The 17,335-nt window shown below is 40.5% G+C and overlaps 1 protein-coding gene across 1 annotated transcript in view; it reads left to right on the top strand.

Moving 5' to 3' along the window:
• Positions 1–17,335, top strand: part of PLB1 (phospholipase B1) — an 84,433-nt gene that overhangs the window by 19,601 nt on the left and 47,497 nt on the right. Inside the window, exons 15-23 of the mRNA XM_065631676.1 lie at positions 5,879–5,947; positions 6,745–6,825; positions 7,615–7,681; positions 8,405–8,463; positions 9,538–9,611; positions 10,979–11,022; positions 14,139–14,247; positions 15,150–15,201; positions 17,120–17,200. Coding sequence (XP_065487748.1) covers positions 5,879–5,947; positions 6,745–6,825; positions 7,615–7,681; positions 8,405–8,463; positions 9,538–9,611; positions 10,979–11,022; positions 14,139–14,247; positions 15,150–15,201; positions 17,120–17,200 — 636 coding nt within the window. The remainder of the gene's footprint in view (positions 1–5,878; positions 5,948–6,744; positions 6,826–7,614; positions 7,682–8,404; positions 8,464–9,537; positions 9,612–10,978; positions 11,023–14,138; positions 14,248–15,149; positions 15,202–17,119; positions 17,201–17,335) is intronic.

Raw genomic sequence — 17,335 nt, forward strand, 5'->3', positions numbered from 1 at the left:
TTTAGCAGTCCACATGTTAATAAGATTTTTTTATTTGAGAGCACTTAGTGTTCCTGTGTCTGTTCAAATTATCCTAAGCACGAAGGGGAAAAAAAAAGTCTATATTGCAACCACCTTTTAGTAAACAACATTTGAAAAAAAAAAAAATCTATGCAAATCAGCACATTCTCGTTTTTCTTTACGCTAGTCTGGCAGTAGTAATGCTGTTGTAGCCTTGATCATTTAAAGAACGAGGATTTGCAGGAAGAGACTTTTATTCAAACAGATTATATAGCTAGAAAAATCATACAGCCACTTTAATAAAAGATGTTATCTTTTAGTTAAAGTTAGTAGGACTTTAGTTAGTACGAGCCAAAGAGTTAAAAATTGATCAGCTGTTGAAGATCTAACCTTGGAATAACATGCTACATCCAGTTATTTTCTTTGCTGTTATCTTTCACATTACTCATGAAGATGTCAAAGTTTCTACCTCAGTTCTTCTATCGTAAAGTAGATGCCATGATAAGATTCATGTTGGTTTCTTTTCCTTCTTTTGCCTTAGTCTCACTAGGCAATTATTTTCAGTACTCAAATGAGCAAAGTAAATGCTGAAAGTCAGATTCCTGAAGTGTGAATTAAATATTCTCTCTGGTTTTGGCAGTTCTCTGTGAAGAAACTGATTTACTTTAACTGCCTGTGTTTCAATGTCCCACTCAGTGTTGGAGATAGTTACCCAGATCATACAATTGCCATCGCCTAAACATCATTTGTAAGACACTAGAAAACAGTGGCATATCCTCCTCAGATATTAACCATTACAAATATTGAAGCTAGTTGGGAGCAAGCCACACAAAGTATGAACATCCAATTTCTTGTGAAAAATGGCCCTTTACATCTGCTTAGCATGTTTTTTCCATCAGCAAATTTTTGACACGAAGTGCTGGATATGTTTTCAGCTAGTGTAGAAAATGAATGCTGCTGACTGAAGAGGGACCACAGTGCCACCAGTTTGCCAGCCTATTTTGTGCTTCTCCAGCAGGAATTGTTTGGGGCCAACTGAACTAAATTTGTCAGATTCTGAGATGCATCCAACCGTTGCAACAGATCAGCCTAAACCAATATATTTTCTAGGACTTAGCAGTGGGAAACTGACCTCCAGCTTTGAGTAGTGTCCTTCTCTTTTATCAAGCTCTGCAATTAGCAGTGTTCATGTGCTTCTAACGGGCTTTCTTTCATTTTTTTTTTCCAAGTCTAGACTATAACATCTTTTTCTTTTTCCTGTGGCTTCTTACTGTCTGGCTTTTTAGATTTCAACTTATGCAGAATCCAGTAGTAGCCATCTTGAATATTCTTTATATTCTAAATATGAACGAGAGCTCAAATTGTGATAGTATCATCCCCAGTCCAAAACAGGCATATTACCTCCTCCAAATCCAGGCTCTGTAGAAGGGCAGAGGGCCAGGATTTATCTCCTGGAGTTTAATAACTCATGCAGATATACTCAGTCAACTCAGCACTGATTTTTCTTTCCTGCCTGTTGTGGATAAGTGGAATGCACCTCACTCAAAGAAGCGGTAATATGTCTTATTGAGGGAAAATTATAATAAATTTGATGGAATTTAGTGAAGTTTAACAAGGTTCAATGAGTTAGGCAAGATTAGCATTATTTATTATGGCATGGAAGAAACATACAAAGGAAAATTGAGTTAGAATCAAGTTAGAATAATTCACACAGAGATTGGAGATGCAAAGGGTAAGGAAGACCCTCCCATTGAGTCATGAGGTTCGCAGTGGACCCCCCCTTGCTTTTTAAACTGCTTACAGAGCTTAGGTGTGGCTGGATTCAACCTTTGTCTCAGACGTGGTCAACAGTTTATGTCTAATGCAAGAAATACAAAGAATAAGGAAGATGTTTCTGTTAAGTGATGAAGTTCAGAGTGGACCCTCTTACTTTCTGAACTCCTTATGGAGCATAGGTGCAGCTAGCTGCAATCTTAGTCTGAGACTTGGACAATGGTTTATGTCTCGTGGAAACATACAATACTTATAATATTGAGTAGCCATGTGGATTACTAATGTTTCATTAGTATTAATTCAGTGTGCTATTAGTCACTTACTGAGGATCTGTCGTGAGTAAGGGATCTGTATGCCTTGGGTAAGGAAGGATCTCTTAGTCTCAGCTAAGGAATTTCAGACCTTGAAAGGTGTCCTTGCTCAAGGGGAGGGTCACCTGGTGTGCAGTCCAGCTGCAGTTCAGGGAGAGCTCAAATTGTGCCTGATGGTAACAACAACAGAGTGAAGTAGTTGGCTGCTACTCAATAGTATAGACAAGGTAGATGTCTTCATTTTAGTTCTGGTATCTTGTTCTGTACCTTGGTTACCTTGCATTTTCAAGCTTCAAAACCACCTCTCAAAATATTTTTTCAAGGCACCTTCACTTCCTTGTATGTGAACCAGGAGATTTCCAGCTCGCGGGCTCACCACAGGTATGAGGCCTGCTGCTTCTTAGTCACCCTTAGCCAAAGTATGGCTATGGGTGAAGTGTATCGATCACTCTGCCCTCTCAAACTCTTACACTTAGCTTGCAACAAATTCCTTCTGTCCCTTCAGGTGATATACATTTATTTGCAGCTTCCGCCAATAGAAAAGCCCTCCTCTTTCTCTCTGCTTCATTTTTCTCTCTCTAACCCTTTTTTGTGCAGACTTTTATTTGGCCTCCTGGTCTCTGTCCTTAAGCATCACGTCCTTTGATGTGTTACTTTATTCTTGGCACTTTAACTTGTGAGGAGCATTTTGAGGAAACAGCAGAGGCGAAAAACTATAAACAAAATGAGGTGATACTTTTAAGGAAGGCTGCATTAGGGCCATTTACCCAGACTTGGGCAGTGAGTGTGTTGGGGAGCCACCAGAACCAGAAAATTGTCATAAAGGAGATAAATACCAACTTTGCTTTATTTCAGTGTTTTTCCTCAATGTGGTGTGGTTCCTCTCAAAAGGGAACAGCCTTAGTGGTCTGGAGGAAGACCAAAATGTGGTAAAAACACGTCTTTCTACTGGTTTGAAGGGAGACTACAGATATGGTAGTATTCCCTTCACAACCCCTTTTCCTGTTTTCCTGTCTCCTCTCTTATTTACTGGAATTTTCTTAGTAGAGCTGTCGATCATCAGAAAGGCACCTCTCTGGATAGGCTCCTTATCTGCCTCTGGTATTTTGCCATGATGTAAAAGCAGATGATATGAAAGATGCTTTTAGTGTGAGAAGCACTGGCAGGTATCCTTGCACAATAAACGCCGCTCTCATTCTACTGGGGAGTAGAGCTAATGGTTTATGCTGACTGCTTTAAAAACCACAACAAAAAAACCCCAACCCACAATACAGTATTGGGAACTGGTAGGAACTCGGGATCATGACCTGTCAAGCAGGAAACACAGCAGAATGAGGAGGTGCCTGAGAAGCAGATTCAGAGAGTTTCCCTCCTCCAGCTGTCTGCCAGGCTGTCCTTATGTAGTTTTGAGGCTTGGTACCAGCCACTTTCTTGGAATTATTACCTGCTTATTGGCCAAAGGGCAAAACCTTGAAAAACCTGGTGGCAGTTGGCAGTAGCACTGAACTTCAGTCTGGCTGAGAAAAAGCTGAGCTAGCAACTACTAAGGACTTGTTCTAAGCATGGCTGGATATTTTACCGAAACATTTCTAGCTATCTAGGAGCAATGCAGTTCATATGCTAGGCACATCAAAGAACAGTCAGCTAAATGACGTAGGTACCTAGGAAAAGGTGAGAAAGTTTGGCTGTTTACTTGGATACCTTTGATGTTTACCACAGGGAGCCTGATTGATAAATTCTGGCAACTGCCTACAATTTTACCTCTGGAAATATATCCAGGGGCAAAGCTCCTTTCTCGTGTGTAAAGAACTTCGACGAGAAGCTCTTGTTCTTGTGTTGGGCATTCTTTTGTGTAACAAAAAAAACCTGGAAAAAAACCACAACCACCCACAAACAAAACAAAAGCCAACAAAAACCCAAACCAAACAACAACAAAACAACACACAAAAAACCTCTTAGCCTGCAAACAGGAGAGAAACTGAGACCAGGCAAGAACCCCAATGGGAGCACCACAGCAGGAGACTGCCTGTGCCTCTCTGCTGCGTTCAGGGGTTTACACTGACTTAGTAACCGCTGTAGCACCAGGGCAGACCTGCACCCTAACCTGCCTGTGTGACACATGTGCTGGAATTCAGGGGAGGTCTAAGCTTTGTTATTTTATGTATTTCAGGGACATTCCTTTTATTTCTCTCTTTCAAAAAATCACAGACTCTGTTTCTTCAAATGCTTCTTTCAGATAATATCTACCTCTCTAAACCTCTTCTCTATTTCTCTGAATTTTCTCTTTATTTTCATTGATGGAACAACCAAAATAAAATATAACATTCCTGCTCAGAATGTATTGATGACATCAAGCCAGTTATTGCTGTATGTTCCAGTCCCTTCGATCCTGTTTCTTATGTAGTCTACTGCTTCTGGCAGCTGGTGCAAGCTGAGCAGACATTCACTGAGGAATTTAAACCAGTGACCAACTCCTTTGGGTGTGATTGCAATTTAATTAGCACCCAGAAAGGTATCTGAACAGGTGAAGTGATTCTCTGTGGTATTTACCACTTTGTGCTGCCAGTATTGAGTCTGGAATCATTCCATAATTTTTCATTAACAACAATCTTCTCTCCTCCTCCTTAGAAGAAAGCCAACAAATATATATATAATCAAGCCTCTGTGCAGAATTGGAGCATGCCTTTTGATGTTGTCTAACATATATAAACATATAGATAAGGGAACAGTTCTGGAAGGTGGGATAAATTAGCAAGCTTTTAGTTGCATGGGCTACAGCCACCAGAGGATTGGTATGTGACCTTAATGTGTTATGTGCCATGTTTCTGACTTTGCAAAATGAATTTGCAGCAGAGGGAGTACATACAGATAGTGTCCATAAGAAAGAAGGAAAAAAGCTGATATAGCACGAATGTAGCAACAAATGGAAGATTTTTAGTTTTCCATTTATATTGGGTATTCTGTACTTCATGTTTCTAAGGTAAAGTGATGTGGACTTAAGCAAGACTTTAGTGCATAATCTGAGTTAAAGCTGCATTTTCCAAGGAGTTTCAGTAATACCATTTTTACTTCAAAGTTTCAATCTACTCAGAGTTGCTTTTCCTCCCACATGAAAGCCTGTATGTTTCTTTATACTTTTGTATGAAAACCACGAACTGTAAACTCTCAAGTGCGCCTTCCCCAAGTGCTTGTGAGCATGGTTTCACAGCCTGGGAGAAGGCAGAAAATGTGGTGGATGGGGCTTGGGAGGACGGACAGATTGCTGCAAAGAGATGTTACCTGGCAGTGGAGCTATGGTGACCCACCCTTTGCTTTCTCATATCCAGCTGGGAAATAATACTGGCTTGCAAATTGCAGTAAAGTTTAAATTACATACCATAAGGGGGGAAAACAATCATGACAATGGTTTAAGTTATGCTTTTCTAGAGCATGTCTACAGTTACTGTGGCTGAGCTGATAAATAGAGAGTTGACTGCAAGGAGTTGAGTGCTGTGATATGAGATCAGCAGCCTGTAGGAAAAAAGCTTCCAGAGCTAGCATTCCCAAGAGCAGAGTTAATGCGTGGATGGTTGTTTTAACAGTGATGGGATCACAGTCTGATCATGTGAGAGGCCTTGTTTTCAGTTCCTTGCTTTTGTAGGTATGTATTTATCATAAGCAAAACAAGTTTATGTGTGTATATATATATGGACTTCATGGAAACCTCCAGGCACTAGAGCATTTGAGTTGCTGGGGCTCTCCCTTCCCTCCCCCGCACAGCATATGTACAATTCCTCTGTTCTCTCCCTTTCCAGATGGAGCCGATTGGACAGAAGCAGCCTTATAGTGATACAAAAATGCTTCAGGTCCACTGTCCATCTCAGGTAAAAGGATTTCCTTATTACTGTGAGATTTTATTTACTTTCTGCAGAATTTCCAGGCCTTCAAATGCTGTTATCATCTTCCGAATTTCTTGGGAATGTGCATTTGCCCAAGATACTACAGTGTTTAAAAATTCAGTGTTCTTGAAGTTCATTCACACAGGCTCTTTATAAAATAAAGATGAAACTCTGAAAACAAGAACTTTTGGCAAAAGTTAGTGTTGTATTGTGTCATTTTTCATTCAAAGTATAACTAGCTAATCTGAATTTATTAGTTGTGGATATCAGGGTGCATTATCAGTATTAAAATCTGTGTCAGTAATAAAGTTGAATCCATGTATTTTATATAATTAAGCTTTTCTGTGATTTGACTCTGTCCTCTGTCAGGTTTTAGTCACTAGAGTTGCCAATAGCCCTGTAGCATCTTCACGGTCTGAACATCTTGGGTTCAAAGAACAGGTTCTTTACTGGTTTTGCATTTAAGCTCTGACTTCAGTCATTTGATAGTGATAAAATATTACTGGCATCCAAAAGCTTTACTGAACAGCAATTAAAGCATCAAAGAAATTCAATTATGTGTTTTGTTTGATGTTAGGTTTAAGGCAAGAGGTGGTGCTGTGCCTGGAGCATACTAGGACTTAATTTTCAGGCCTAACCTGGTTTATTTCGCTAGTGTGATGTTCATTCAGCAATCAATGCTGTAAAAATTTTCTTCTCTTGGAAAGTCTAACCAGAAGACTTTAACATCAGCTGACTGTATTTCCATTAGTGTTGGTAAACATGCTCTCTTCACTCTGCAGGAAAATCCATATTTGTTTACATATAGAAATAGTAACTACTCATCTTCCCTGGAGACATCAAACACCAAAGAAACATCTCAGGTATAGTAGGACTGTTTGCATCATCTGGACTGAGTGTATTCCAGGGAGTGGGCAGGTGTGTGAGAGTGTGTTGTAGCATAATTAAACAAGGCTACCTGGGAAAACTAAATACAAAGCTCCAGCTCTTTACTTCAATGCTTGATAAAAGAGTCAGATGTTAAATAGCAGATTTTCTCCTTGGTAGATTTTGTAGAGTGTGATTTAAGTTAGATGTGTTCAGTTAGTCTAAAGTAAGTCTTGCCTTCACTGTTTAGAACCTTTTAAAAACATCTGGATAACAATGTTGTTTTCCCTGGGATAAGAAGACAGTGGAAATGGGGCCATTTAGTCCTACTTTGGAGAAAGCCAGATCAGATCAGAATGACGTCACTGTGTGGGTCCAATTTCATCTTGTTTACAGCATAGTAAAACTGCTGACAAAGGTGTGGTTTTGTGTTGGGATATTCCAGGGATGTCCAAGCAGTTTCTTGCAAAAAGATGTGAGCTCGCCTACCTCAAGTATGACTACAAAACATTGTGTAGCCAAACACAGCATGGCGCAGAGTCTGAAATAACTGGCCCCACTGGTAGGCAAGAGCCGTGCTACACTAGTGTGGCTACGTCTGGACAGACTGAGCTTGTGTCTGACTTCAAAGAGTAGTTGTAGGCATGGCCTGAGGACAGGGCTGAGCTGGGTGGATGCATACAAAGTATGTGGGAAACTCATTAATCTAACGCTCTGAGACAGAAATGGTTTATCACAGCTAGAGCGTAGTGAGTCGGATGTGAAATCTTGCCCTGTCTTTGCAGGAAAGGATTTATGGAACAAATATTTCCTGTTCTGACCGGCGCCCCTCTGATACAGTTCCGGTTTCAGGTACAGACCTATGCAATTTTATTGCAGAGCTACTTCATTTGATGATAGAAGGGGAACAAGAACTCAGTTTAGTTAGGAAAGGTACACTTTTCTTTGAAGCAGTGCACTCTATTGACTCTGGCTTTTGTGTTGTTCCAAAAACGGTCTTAAGCAGTTGTATGGTGAGGTGCAAGTTCTCCCTCAAGGCTGGTGAAAGCTTGTGCAACAGCGCCTTCCATTTACGAACAAAGAAGGGACAGTGGAAAAGACAGGAGGTAATAGACTACTCCAGTTGCAGAGGTGGTAAACTGTGCATGTGTGGAGCAGGAGCTCTTGTCAGTGCAATCTGGGGAGTCATGTGGAATTCTGTCCCCAGGCAGGTTTTGTCTTCCCTCAGAAGCTGCAACAGTCCCATAATTTTCACCCTGTGCTGGCACCGGAGCTGTGCCTGCTTTTCAGTAGTTTCTGCTGGTTAAAAGGAATTTGCATAAGCAGAGATGCAAGACTGAAATCTTACTGCCTCCCTTGTTGCTGTAGCTGGTGCCCAGCCATAGTACCAAGAATAATTTCTGGTCTGATGCCTGTCGGTGTCTGTTATTCTGCGCTGATGCTGTCATAAATATTAAAATACCATCTTTGCAATGCTTTATGCTCATTCTAAGGAAAATTTCTGATAACCATCACAGTTTGAAGTTTTCTTTCTTACCTCCTTCCTTTACACTACCTTTATTTTTTATTTATTAGTTCATAATTTGAAACCAGCTGATATTCGGGTGATTGGTGCCCTGGGAGATTCAATCACAGTAAGTGAAGATCACTGGATAACCATCGTTAAAGCAAGTAATGAAAAAGCATTTCTGAATTTTTAACCTGAGTGATAGAATACATGCAGTTATGCCCTCTTGAGCCAAACACATTTTTCAGATATTCTTTTCTGTACTCCACTTTGACTGACTGGTAATCAGATCACGAGTCTCATCTGAGCACACAGTTCCCATTTAAAGTCCACAGAGTGCCACAGAAGGAAGAGCTGCAAAATTAGACTGCATAGCAGCAAAACCAGCCTGCTAGAGGGGCTTGCAACAATTGCTTTTTTTTTTTTATTGATTCTAGGCGGCTTTGAAGGTATTGGCCTCCAAAGCTATTAGTAAGCAGCAGAAATAGAAAGAACAAATTCTGCAGCTAATTGTGTGTATGTGTGTATATATATGATATATATCTATATATATATGGTACTACCAAAGCATATAAAGCCATGTCTGTTTATACTAACTCAATATTTGAGTAAAATTGCAACAGATATCACGTGTGTGAAGTGTAACTTATCTTGAGATTATTTTTTTTTTTTTAACGCCATTCCTGGAACTATGTAAACTCGTTACCCCTAAACTGGCTGTGATTCTCCAATCAGTGATGACTGCTTCACTGCTTATACCATAATTGATGTTTCTTACATGTTCTGTGCTGATTGTGGCATTAAATCCTTGTAGTCTCCTTCCTTGAGGAAACTAGGGGAGGGAAGACAGAAAATCACTGTATCACTTTCTAGTGTGAGGAACATTATAACAGATTATTCATTCAGGACCATTGCCATCTTATTTATTCCTTATGTAAATTTAGAATTATATGAATATTTTGAAAATTCTCAACCAATTTTTCTAATCAAGAAGTTGATAGAAGAGGATAATTCACTGGAGTAGAGTTAAAATACCCTCAGTCCTTGATCCTCTTGAGAACAAGGATCTGTTACACTTTGGGAAGACGACGTAGCTTGCTTCATTAACATCCTTTTTAATTATTTTCATTAGAATCAGTCAGAGAACTAGTTGCTGTAGCAATTCTTATTTTCTAAAGCTGAGCTTGTCTTCTGCTTCCAGGCAGGTAATGGAGCAAAATCCAAACCCCATGATATTCTGGATGTCCTGACGCAATACCGAGGTGTTTCTTGGAGGTGAGTCCCAGTAATTCCCCCACAATGGGAGGGAACCCATTTTCTTGGGTTTTGATATGTATACTTGTTTTTTGTAACAACCAGGATGTTGTGGAGAGTGAATTTGACTTTGAGTTTTGCATGGAGGTACATGGTTGTACTTTTACTCATGATAAAGAAAATATTCAAACTAGTGGTGATCCAGAGTATGACGTAGTATGGCTGGAATAGGCCTTGATACGTGGATGAAATGGGGTCCTTGTTAAAACAGTCCCTTTCTCCTCTCACGCTTGTAGCTATTGCAAGGGGGACTCCTAGATCCCAGTGGCATCGCACCACTTGCGCATTCTGCGTTTCTGTCCATGTTCTATCTATACTTCGTCTATTCTTCCCCACTGTGGCCCACTTCACCTGTTTGTCTCATGTAAAATCAACCGTCTATGAAAAGTCAGAATGGGATCTTTCGTGCTGCTGCTGTTTCATACACAGTGCCTGTTTCCTTGGCCTTTCCCAGTATTGCTTGCGTCATTCAGAGCAGTTTATCAATTGAGTCAATACAGACTCTCATACATGCAGCGTTTTGTTAGACAGGTCAAAAAGCCACTCTGAACACAGGCAATCATGTTTACTTATTATTCTGCTACTGTATTACTTAACACCAAACCTGTCAGGCTGATTTTCTGTTTGTCATTTCTTATCCATTTGAAACACTTGCAGCTCTGTAAGAGGTCTAAATGGGTACCAGGACACTTCAAAATCCTCTGTTCCAAATTAAAGAAATACTAGGGGTGTCATAAGTCCAACTTTTTATATTTTGATCTTTAATAATGTTCTACTGACAATCAGAGGGAAAAGTGTGCTAGCATTCTCTAGAGCATGAAAGGAGGATAAAGAGCACTCAGACATTTGGTGAATTTTACCAATCTAGTAGTATTCTTCTAACTGAGTGAAATAGAGGAGAAAGTTATTGAGTATACTTATAACTGTGAAATATATGCTTTTAGAACTTGTCGTTATGGATATAAAGGATTTGTTAACTAAAAATTGATGTATAAGTATTTTAAGAGAGGCAATAACAAAGATGGCAGCTTGTAAAAATTCTTGTTTATTCCAACTAGGTTTGAACATAAGTTAAAATACCTGAGAGAATTGAAAGGGCAGCTACTGTACAGGGCTTTTAATATAATTATTATGATTATGACAGAGTGTCTGATTTCATGACCCCATTGGTATGCACACAAGAGCTTGCTTTGACTCAGGTACAACCACCAGAAAACATGCTGTGTACACGTGTAGAAATCCCATAAGGGGGAGCTGTCTTACTTAGTCCACTGACTTACCAAGTCCATATCTCAGAACATCTTTTTCTTGTTCTTTCTTCTTAACAGTGGCGGAGGAGATGAAAACTTAAGCACAGTCACAACATTACCAAGTAAGTGCCTTTTTCCATAAACTTGATAAATATCTGGCGCTGTTTATTAAAATGGCTGTCATTACAAAAGAAGACATGAAGCTTTATGATTTGTAGCATGACAGAACAAATCCCTTTGTGTTCAATGGCCAGTGCTGAGTAAAATCCGCGTAACAACCAGGCTGAATTTTGCTGTGCTTGATTTAACTACGTATCTTGTAATTCCTATGGGTTTGGTTGGTTCAGTATTTTCCCGTTGGTTGTAGTTTTGTCCAAAATGTGCTGGCGATAGATGAATCAAAGATTTTAGGTCATAGCCTAAAGGAATTGTTTTGACTGTATGGGAAAGCCGCTTCAGGCAGGAGCAGAATCATGTTACAAGATCAGATTTTACACACTTTTTAGAGGTCAGGGCATTTTAGATCACAGAATCACAGAATGTTAGGGATTGGAAGGGACCTCAAAAGATCATCTAGTCCAATCCCCCCACCGGAGCAGGAACACCCAGATGAGGTTACACAGGAATGTGTCCAGGCAGGTTTTGAATGTCTCCAGAGAAGGAGACTCCACAACCTCCCTGGGCAGCCTGTTCCAGTGTTCTGTCACCCTCACTCGGAAGAAGATTCTTCTCATATTTAAGTGGAGCCTCCTGTGTTCCAGTTTGCACCCACTGCCCCTTGTCCTATCATTGGTTGTCACCGAGAAGAGCCTGGCTCCATCCTCATGACACTCGATCTTCATATATTTATAAACATTAATGAGGTCACCCCTCAGTCTCCTCTTTTCCAAGCTAAAGAGCCCCAGCTCCCTCAGCCTTTCCTCATAAGGGAGATGCGCCACTCCCTTAATCATCTTTGTTGCCCTGCGCTGGACTCTCTCCAGCAGTTCCCTGTCCTTCTTGAACTGAGGGGCCCAGAGCTGGACACAATATTCCAGATGAGGTGTCACCAGGGCAGAGCAGAGGAGGAAGAGAACCTCTCTCGACCTACTAACCACCCCCCTTCTAATACACCCCAGGATGCCATTGGCCTTCTTGGCCGCAAGGGCACAGTGCTGGCTCATGGTCATCCTGCTGTCCACCAGGACCCCCAGGTCTCTTTCCCCTACACTGCTCTCTAATAGGTCATTCCCCAACCTGTACTGGAACCTGGGGTTGTTCCTGCCCAAATTCAAGACTCTACACTTGCCCTTGTTATATTTCATTAATTTTTTTCCCCGCCCAACTCTCCAGCCTGTCCAGGTCTCTGGATGGCAGCACAGCCTTCTGGCGTGTCAGCCACTCCTCCCAGCTTGGTGTCATCAGCAAACGTGCTGACAGTGCACTCTATTCCCTCATCCAAGTCATTGATGAATATATTGAACAGTATTGGTCCCAGAACTGACCCTTGAGGCACTCCACTAGATACAGGCCTCCAACCAGACTCTGCCCCATTGACCACGACTCTCTGGCTTCTTTCCTTCAGCCAGTTCACAGTCCACCTCACTACCCGATCGTCCAGACCACACTTCCTCAGTTTAGCTGTGAGGATGCTGTGGGAGACAGTGTCAAATGCTTTACTGAAGTCAAGGTAGACCACATCCACTGCTCTGCCATCATCTATCCATCTGGTTATGTCCTCATAAAAGGCTATGAGTTTGGTCAAGCACAACTTCTTCTTGGTGAAGCCATGTCGACTGCCCCTAATGACCCTCTTAGCCTTGATATGCCTTGAGATGGCACCAAGGATAAGTTGTTCCATCACCTTTCCCAGGGATGGAGGTGAGACTGACCAGTCTATAGTTACCTGGGTCCTCCTTCTTGCCCTTTTTGAAGACCGGAGTCACATTTGCTTTCCTCCAGTCCTCAGGCACCTCTCCTGTTTCTCACGACTTAGCAAAGATGATGGAGAGTGGCCTAGCAATGACTTCAGCCAGCTCCCTCAGCACCCGCGGGTGCATCCCATCTGGACCCATGGATTTATGGATGTCCAGATTGCTTAATTGCTCCCTAACCCAGTCCTCATCAACCAAGGCAGACTCCTCCATTGTCCTGCCTTCCTCTGGGGTGTCTGTAAGGCTGATTTGTAACTAAGATATAGAAGGGAATCCTAGATATTTGAGGTTAATACATCTGGGGAAATCAGGCTAAAAAATTTGATTCCAACCCATCTGCAGTTAGAGTATGACCGCATGAGAGTCTCTTGCCTGAACGTAGGGTTGCTGAGCCTCACCAGGCAAAATGGCATTTCTAGACAGGACACTCACATTAGGTCATGAGGTATCTGTTACGGAAGTTTCTTTTCCCTAGGTTTCCTGATGCAGAGACTCAGGCATGGATTCCAGAAACGCTTCTTAAATAACTAACTTACTTGCTAGGTACAGTGTAGAGCAGCTTAAGCTGGGCACCTCTGGAAGTGGGACCCCTAGCCAAAAGAACTCTAGGCAATTATCCCCCGCAATCCAAGCCTCCCGCCCTCCCCCACATCATTCTGGGCCAATTGCAAAATTAGAGTCTGTGCTCTCCCTCTTCTTCATTAGATCTCTTCATTTTCATCAGGCGGGCTGTTTCTTATCTCTGTGGGTAGTTGTCTGTTTCTCACTGTCCAGCCTGGCCGTCAGTCTGGGTGCTGTCCATCACTTGCTATTTTGCACCTGCAGCTGGGATGTTGGAGAGAAAGTTCTTGGCAAAAGCCAAAACATTCTTCTGTTTCTCCTCTTAGACGCCGTTCTGTTCTTTTACTTATCTCCAAGGACGCAGCTCCCCTTATCTAGTAGCTTGAACCCCTCTGAGGCCTTTTTTACTTAACTAAGCAGAAAGTTCAAAAGTTCACAGCTTGCAGTCTAAGCAAACTTATGTTAAGCAAATTCTTATTAAGCAGTTTCTAAACAAGTACTATAAGATACAGTATGCACAATAATTCAATAAGCTAAGTCAGTCTATTCCCAAACATATCTGAGTTAATGAAATTCAGAAATCTTGAAGACAAGGAGGTAGTTGTATGGTGACAAATCTCCATGTTTATTATACTTCAAGGTTAATTTTTTGATAGGTATCTCTTAAAGGTTTTTAATGGTCTTTTGTTAAGGTCTGATCTTTATAACCTCATTTTTTACTTGTTGAAGTAAGCAACATTCCAGTGTGCTCTCTTTTTCTGCAGATATTCTTCGTGAGTTCAACCCATCTCTGATAGGGTATTCCATTGGCACTGGAAGGCAGAATACAGATAATGCTTCACTCAACCAAGCTGTGGCAGGGAATCGTGCAGAGTAAGAGGAAAACTCTTCTAATTTTAATAGAATGTTGATTTTTCTTGAAAACTCGTACTAGCTAAAAAAGGCCCAAACCCTGGATTTGGCAGGAGTGCAATAAGGCTGATAGGCAAGCCCAAATGTATTTCTTTAGCCCATCTTTAGTGTGAAAGCCAAGAAATATGACTGGGACTGTATAATGTTTCTAGTGTATCAAATGAAACAGCAGCAAAAGCAATGCTTTCTCTAACATTTTAAACCAAAAAGCGTAAAATATTTTACAAACACTACTCAGAAAGCTTCACATCCTTATTGCGAGGCAAAGGAAAAATATCCCCATTTTATAGGAGGTATATTCAGACCCCCTTGTCAGTAGGACCAAGGGTTTGTGTAGATAAACTAAGAGAAAATTGTGAATTGCTTATGGTCAGTCTGTGGCAGAGCTGGGAATTACCTAGAGAACGCTGTGCTCACTCTTAGTCAAATTCAAATAATATCTTTTTCTCTTGGGAACATTTCTTCTGAGTGGCTTGAGGCCATGTAATAACATTGATACATGCACAGATGCTTCTATGATATGTGTATCAATAGCACCTGTCTGATGTTGGGAAGGAGAAAAGTGCATTTATTTTGTGGTAGCACAGTGTGTTTTCTGTACAGTTTGTAAAAGGGGCATTTGCAGCATTTGCAAAGTGATCGAGTCCCTGTTGAATGGTAATTGTTTTCTCAATTTTTCCATTACTATCCCAATATTTATAATAGCTTTTTTCGGGTATCATACCTCTCAATGAAAACTGGACTTTCCCAGATTTCTTTAGTCATGCGTGGGACATCCGTTCATCACCTTTCTCCTTTGCCTGTTGTCTATGCAGGATTCCTTTTTCATTTTTATTATTTTACTTTCATGTTTTTGTTTTTAGGCATGTTCCCGCACAGGTTAGAAGTCTGGTGGACCGAATGAAGAATGATACTGTGAGTTTGATATATCATTAATATCTTTAGAAAGATTAAGTCATGTGGTATAACCAGTTTCTAACAGACCAACAGCAGATGCCAAACATCAAAGCTGTGGGTACAGCAACATACAGTGTAATATTCCCCAGTGCAGATTGTGAGTCAGTACAAAATAATCTATAGCATTTTCTTAAATGTTTTTGTAGCAGCATGTGGCAGTTACTGTCAAATCCAGACAATTGTAATCTTCTCATGTTTACCAGAAGTGGCTGGTAAATTCAGTGCTGTTGCTTCCTCTCTCAATATACGTCACCCTGGAAGATGACAGAACTTTTTCTCTGCTAGGGTTTTGCTGTGGTACTACTAATTATCTTGTGAGCACATGGGTTTGCCAGTAGTAATGGTATGTGCTAGGATGTTGAGGGCAAGATTTTCAAGTGGCAAATAATGTGGAGTGAACATGTGAACTGAGGAAAGGACTTGTTTTCTTCAAAAACAGTTTAGTCCCTTCTTTCACTTAGTTATCAGCTGATCTTTTACTTACACGTTTGTTGTTAAGAATTATTTGATTAATGGTCTGTAAAACACATATTAGCCTGAGGATTGCTTGCATATTTTTCACCTCAAATTTTGACAAATGTCGTGTGCAATCAGTAACCTAAGTTACAGGAGACTATTTTGCTTGCCAATTGTGCATTTGGAAAGTAGCCAAAAAGCCTTCAAGATAACTGTGTGTGCCTGTCTGGTTAATATATATTGGCAAAAACATTTGCAGTAACTTCCTTTTTGGTTCACTTTCTCATAAAAAAAATTTCACTCGGGCTGTATCTGCAATGATATTAAAAGGAATAGCAGCTAATGATCAAGTGGTTGGATCATTTTCATTCAAACCATTCAAGGTTTCTAGGTACTACTACTCTGTCATGTTTACCTGCTTAGAAACAGCACACAACAGAAATGAATGCAGATCCTTTTATTTAACAGATAAACTTTTTTTATTTAACTAATAAACTCCTTTCTAACTACAAAGAATATTCATATTCCATATAAGTCATATATATTTGATTTAAGAGCTCCTTTTGTTTTCTTTTTAAAATGCCTTTTTAGTGCAGGAGGAAAAATTTCCCCTCTTTTAATTTGGATAAGTACTTTTTGAGACCAAACTACTAAACAGTGTGTTTAACAGCTGGGATATGTTGCCTTTTGCCTTTGAAGACAGATGTCTTTAAACCACTTGAGGCTGATATATTATTGCTGCTTTCCTTAGTGGTGTTTTGCATGGAAATTGAAGCATTAAGATATTGAGTACAACATCAGCTACACGGTACTAAGCTATTTGAACCTTTCCTCAAAGCTAGGAAGGTGTGTGTTTACTGAAGTATAATTATCTTGCATTAACTAGCCCTTTGCAAAATCCTTCCAGAGGAAAAAAGTGCTCTATTTTTTTTTTACTAGTATTGTTAGAGTTAATATTGCCCCTCTATTCTTTGCAGCTTGTCTCACAGCAGGACCAAAATACTTCGCTCTCCAGGGTTTTCCAGCGGGATAGCTGCATTATTTATGACACAGTGAAACACATACCATCATTTTTGCAATGAAGATATATTCCTAGAAGTGCAGGAGGAGTCAGTGTATACACAAGATATTACTAAGAAAAGCATACGGATGAATTTTGAGCAATAGTTTTCTGAAGCAAATAATTTTGTGTGTTACCGCTGATATTGTAAACTTTACTTAGATCTTAGTAGTTTCTACATCTTCAGTCATGGCTACAAATTCATTTTTGTTGTGGATGCTTAGAGAGTTATAGCTAGGTACCCTGAGAAATGTTAAATCTGTATTTAGTATGTTGCCTGCCTCCCTCCCTGCCCGCTTCCCCCCCCCCTTTTTTTTTTTTTTTTATAATAACAACTTTCATTCCATCTCCTTTGTGCAGAGAATAAATTTTCAGACCGACTGGAAACTCATAACACTTTTTGTAGGAGGAAATGATCTATGCCAATCCTGCAGAGATCCAGTAAGTGCTCTGCTGCCTGCAGCCTGGGTGTGAGGTCCCTCTGCCTGGCAGAGGGTGAGAGGGCAGAACTGGGTGGGTGAGACCAAAATGAGGCAGGTCTTATTTACACTGCTCTGGAATGTAACTGTATGGAGG

The sequence above is a fragment of the Caloenas nicobarica genome, chromosome 3, assembly GCF_036013445.1.
Source record: "Caloenas nicobarica isolate bCalNic1 chromosome 3, bCalNic1.hap1, whole genome shotgun sequence".
Taxonomy (NCBI): Eukaryota; Metazoa; Chordata; class Aves; order Columbiformes; family Columbidae; genus Caloenas; species Caloenas nicobarica.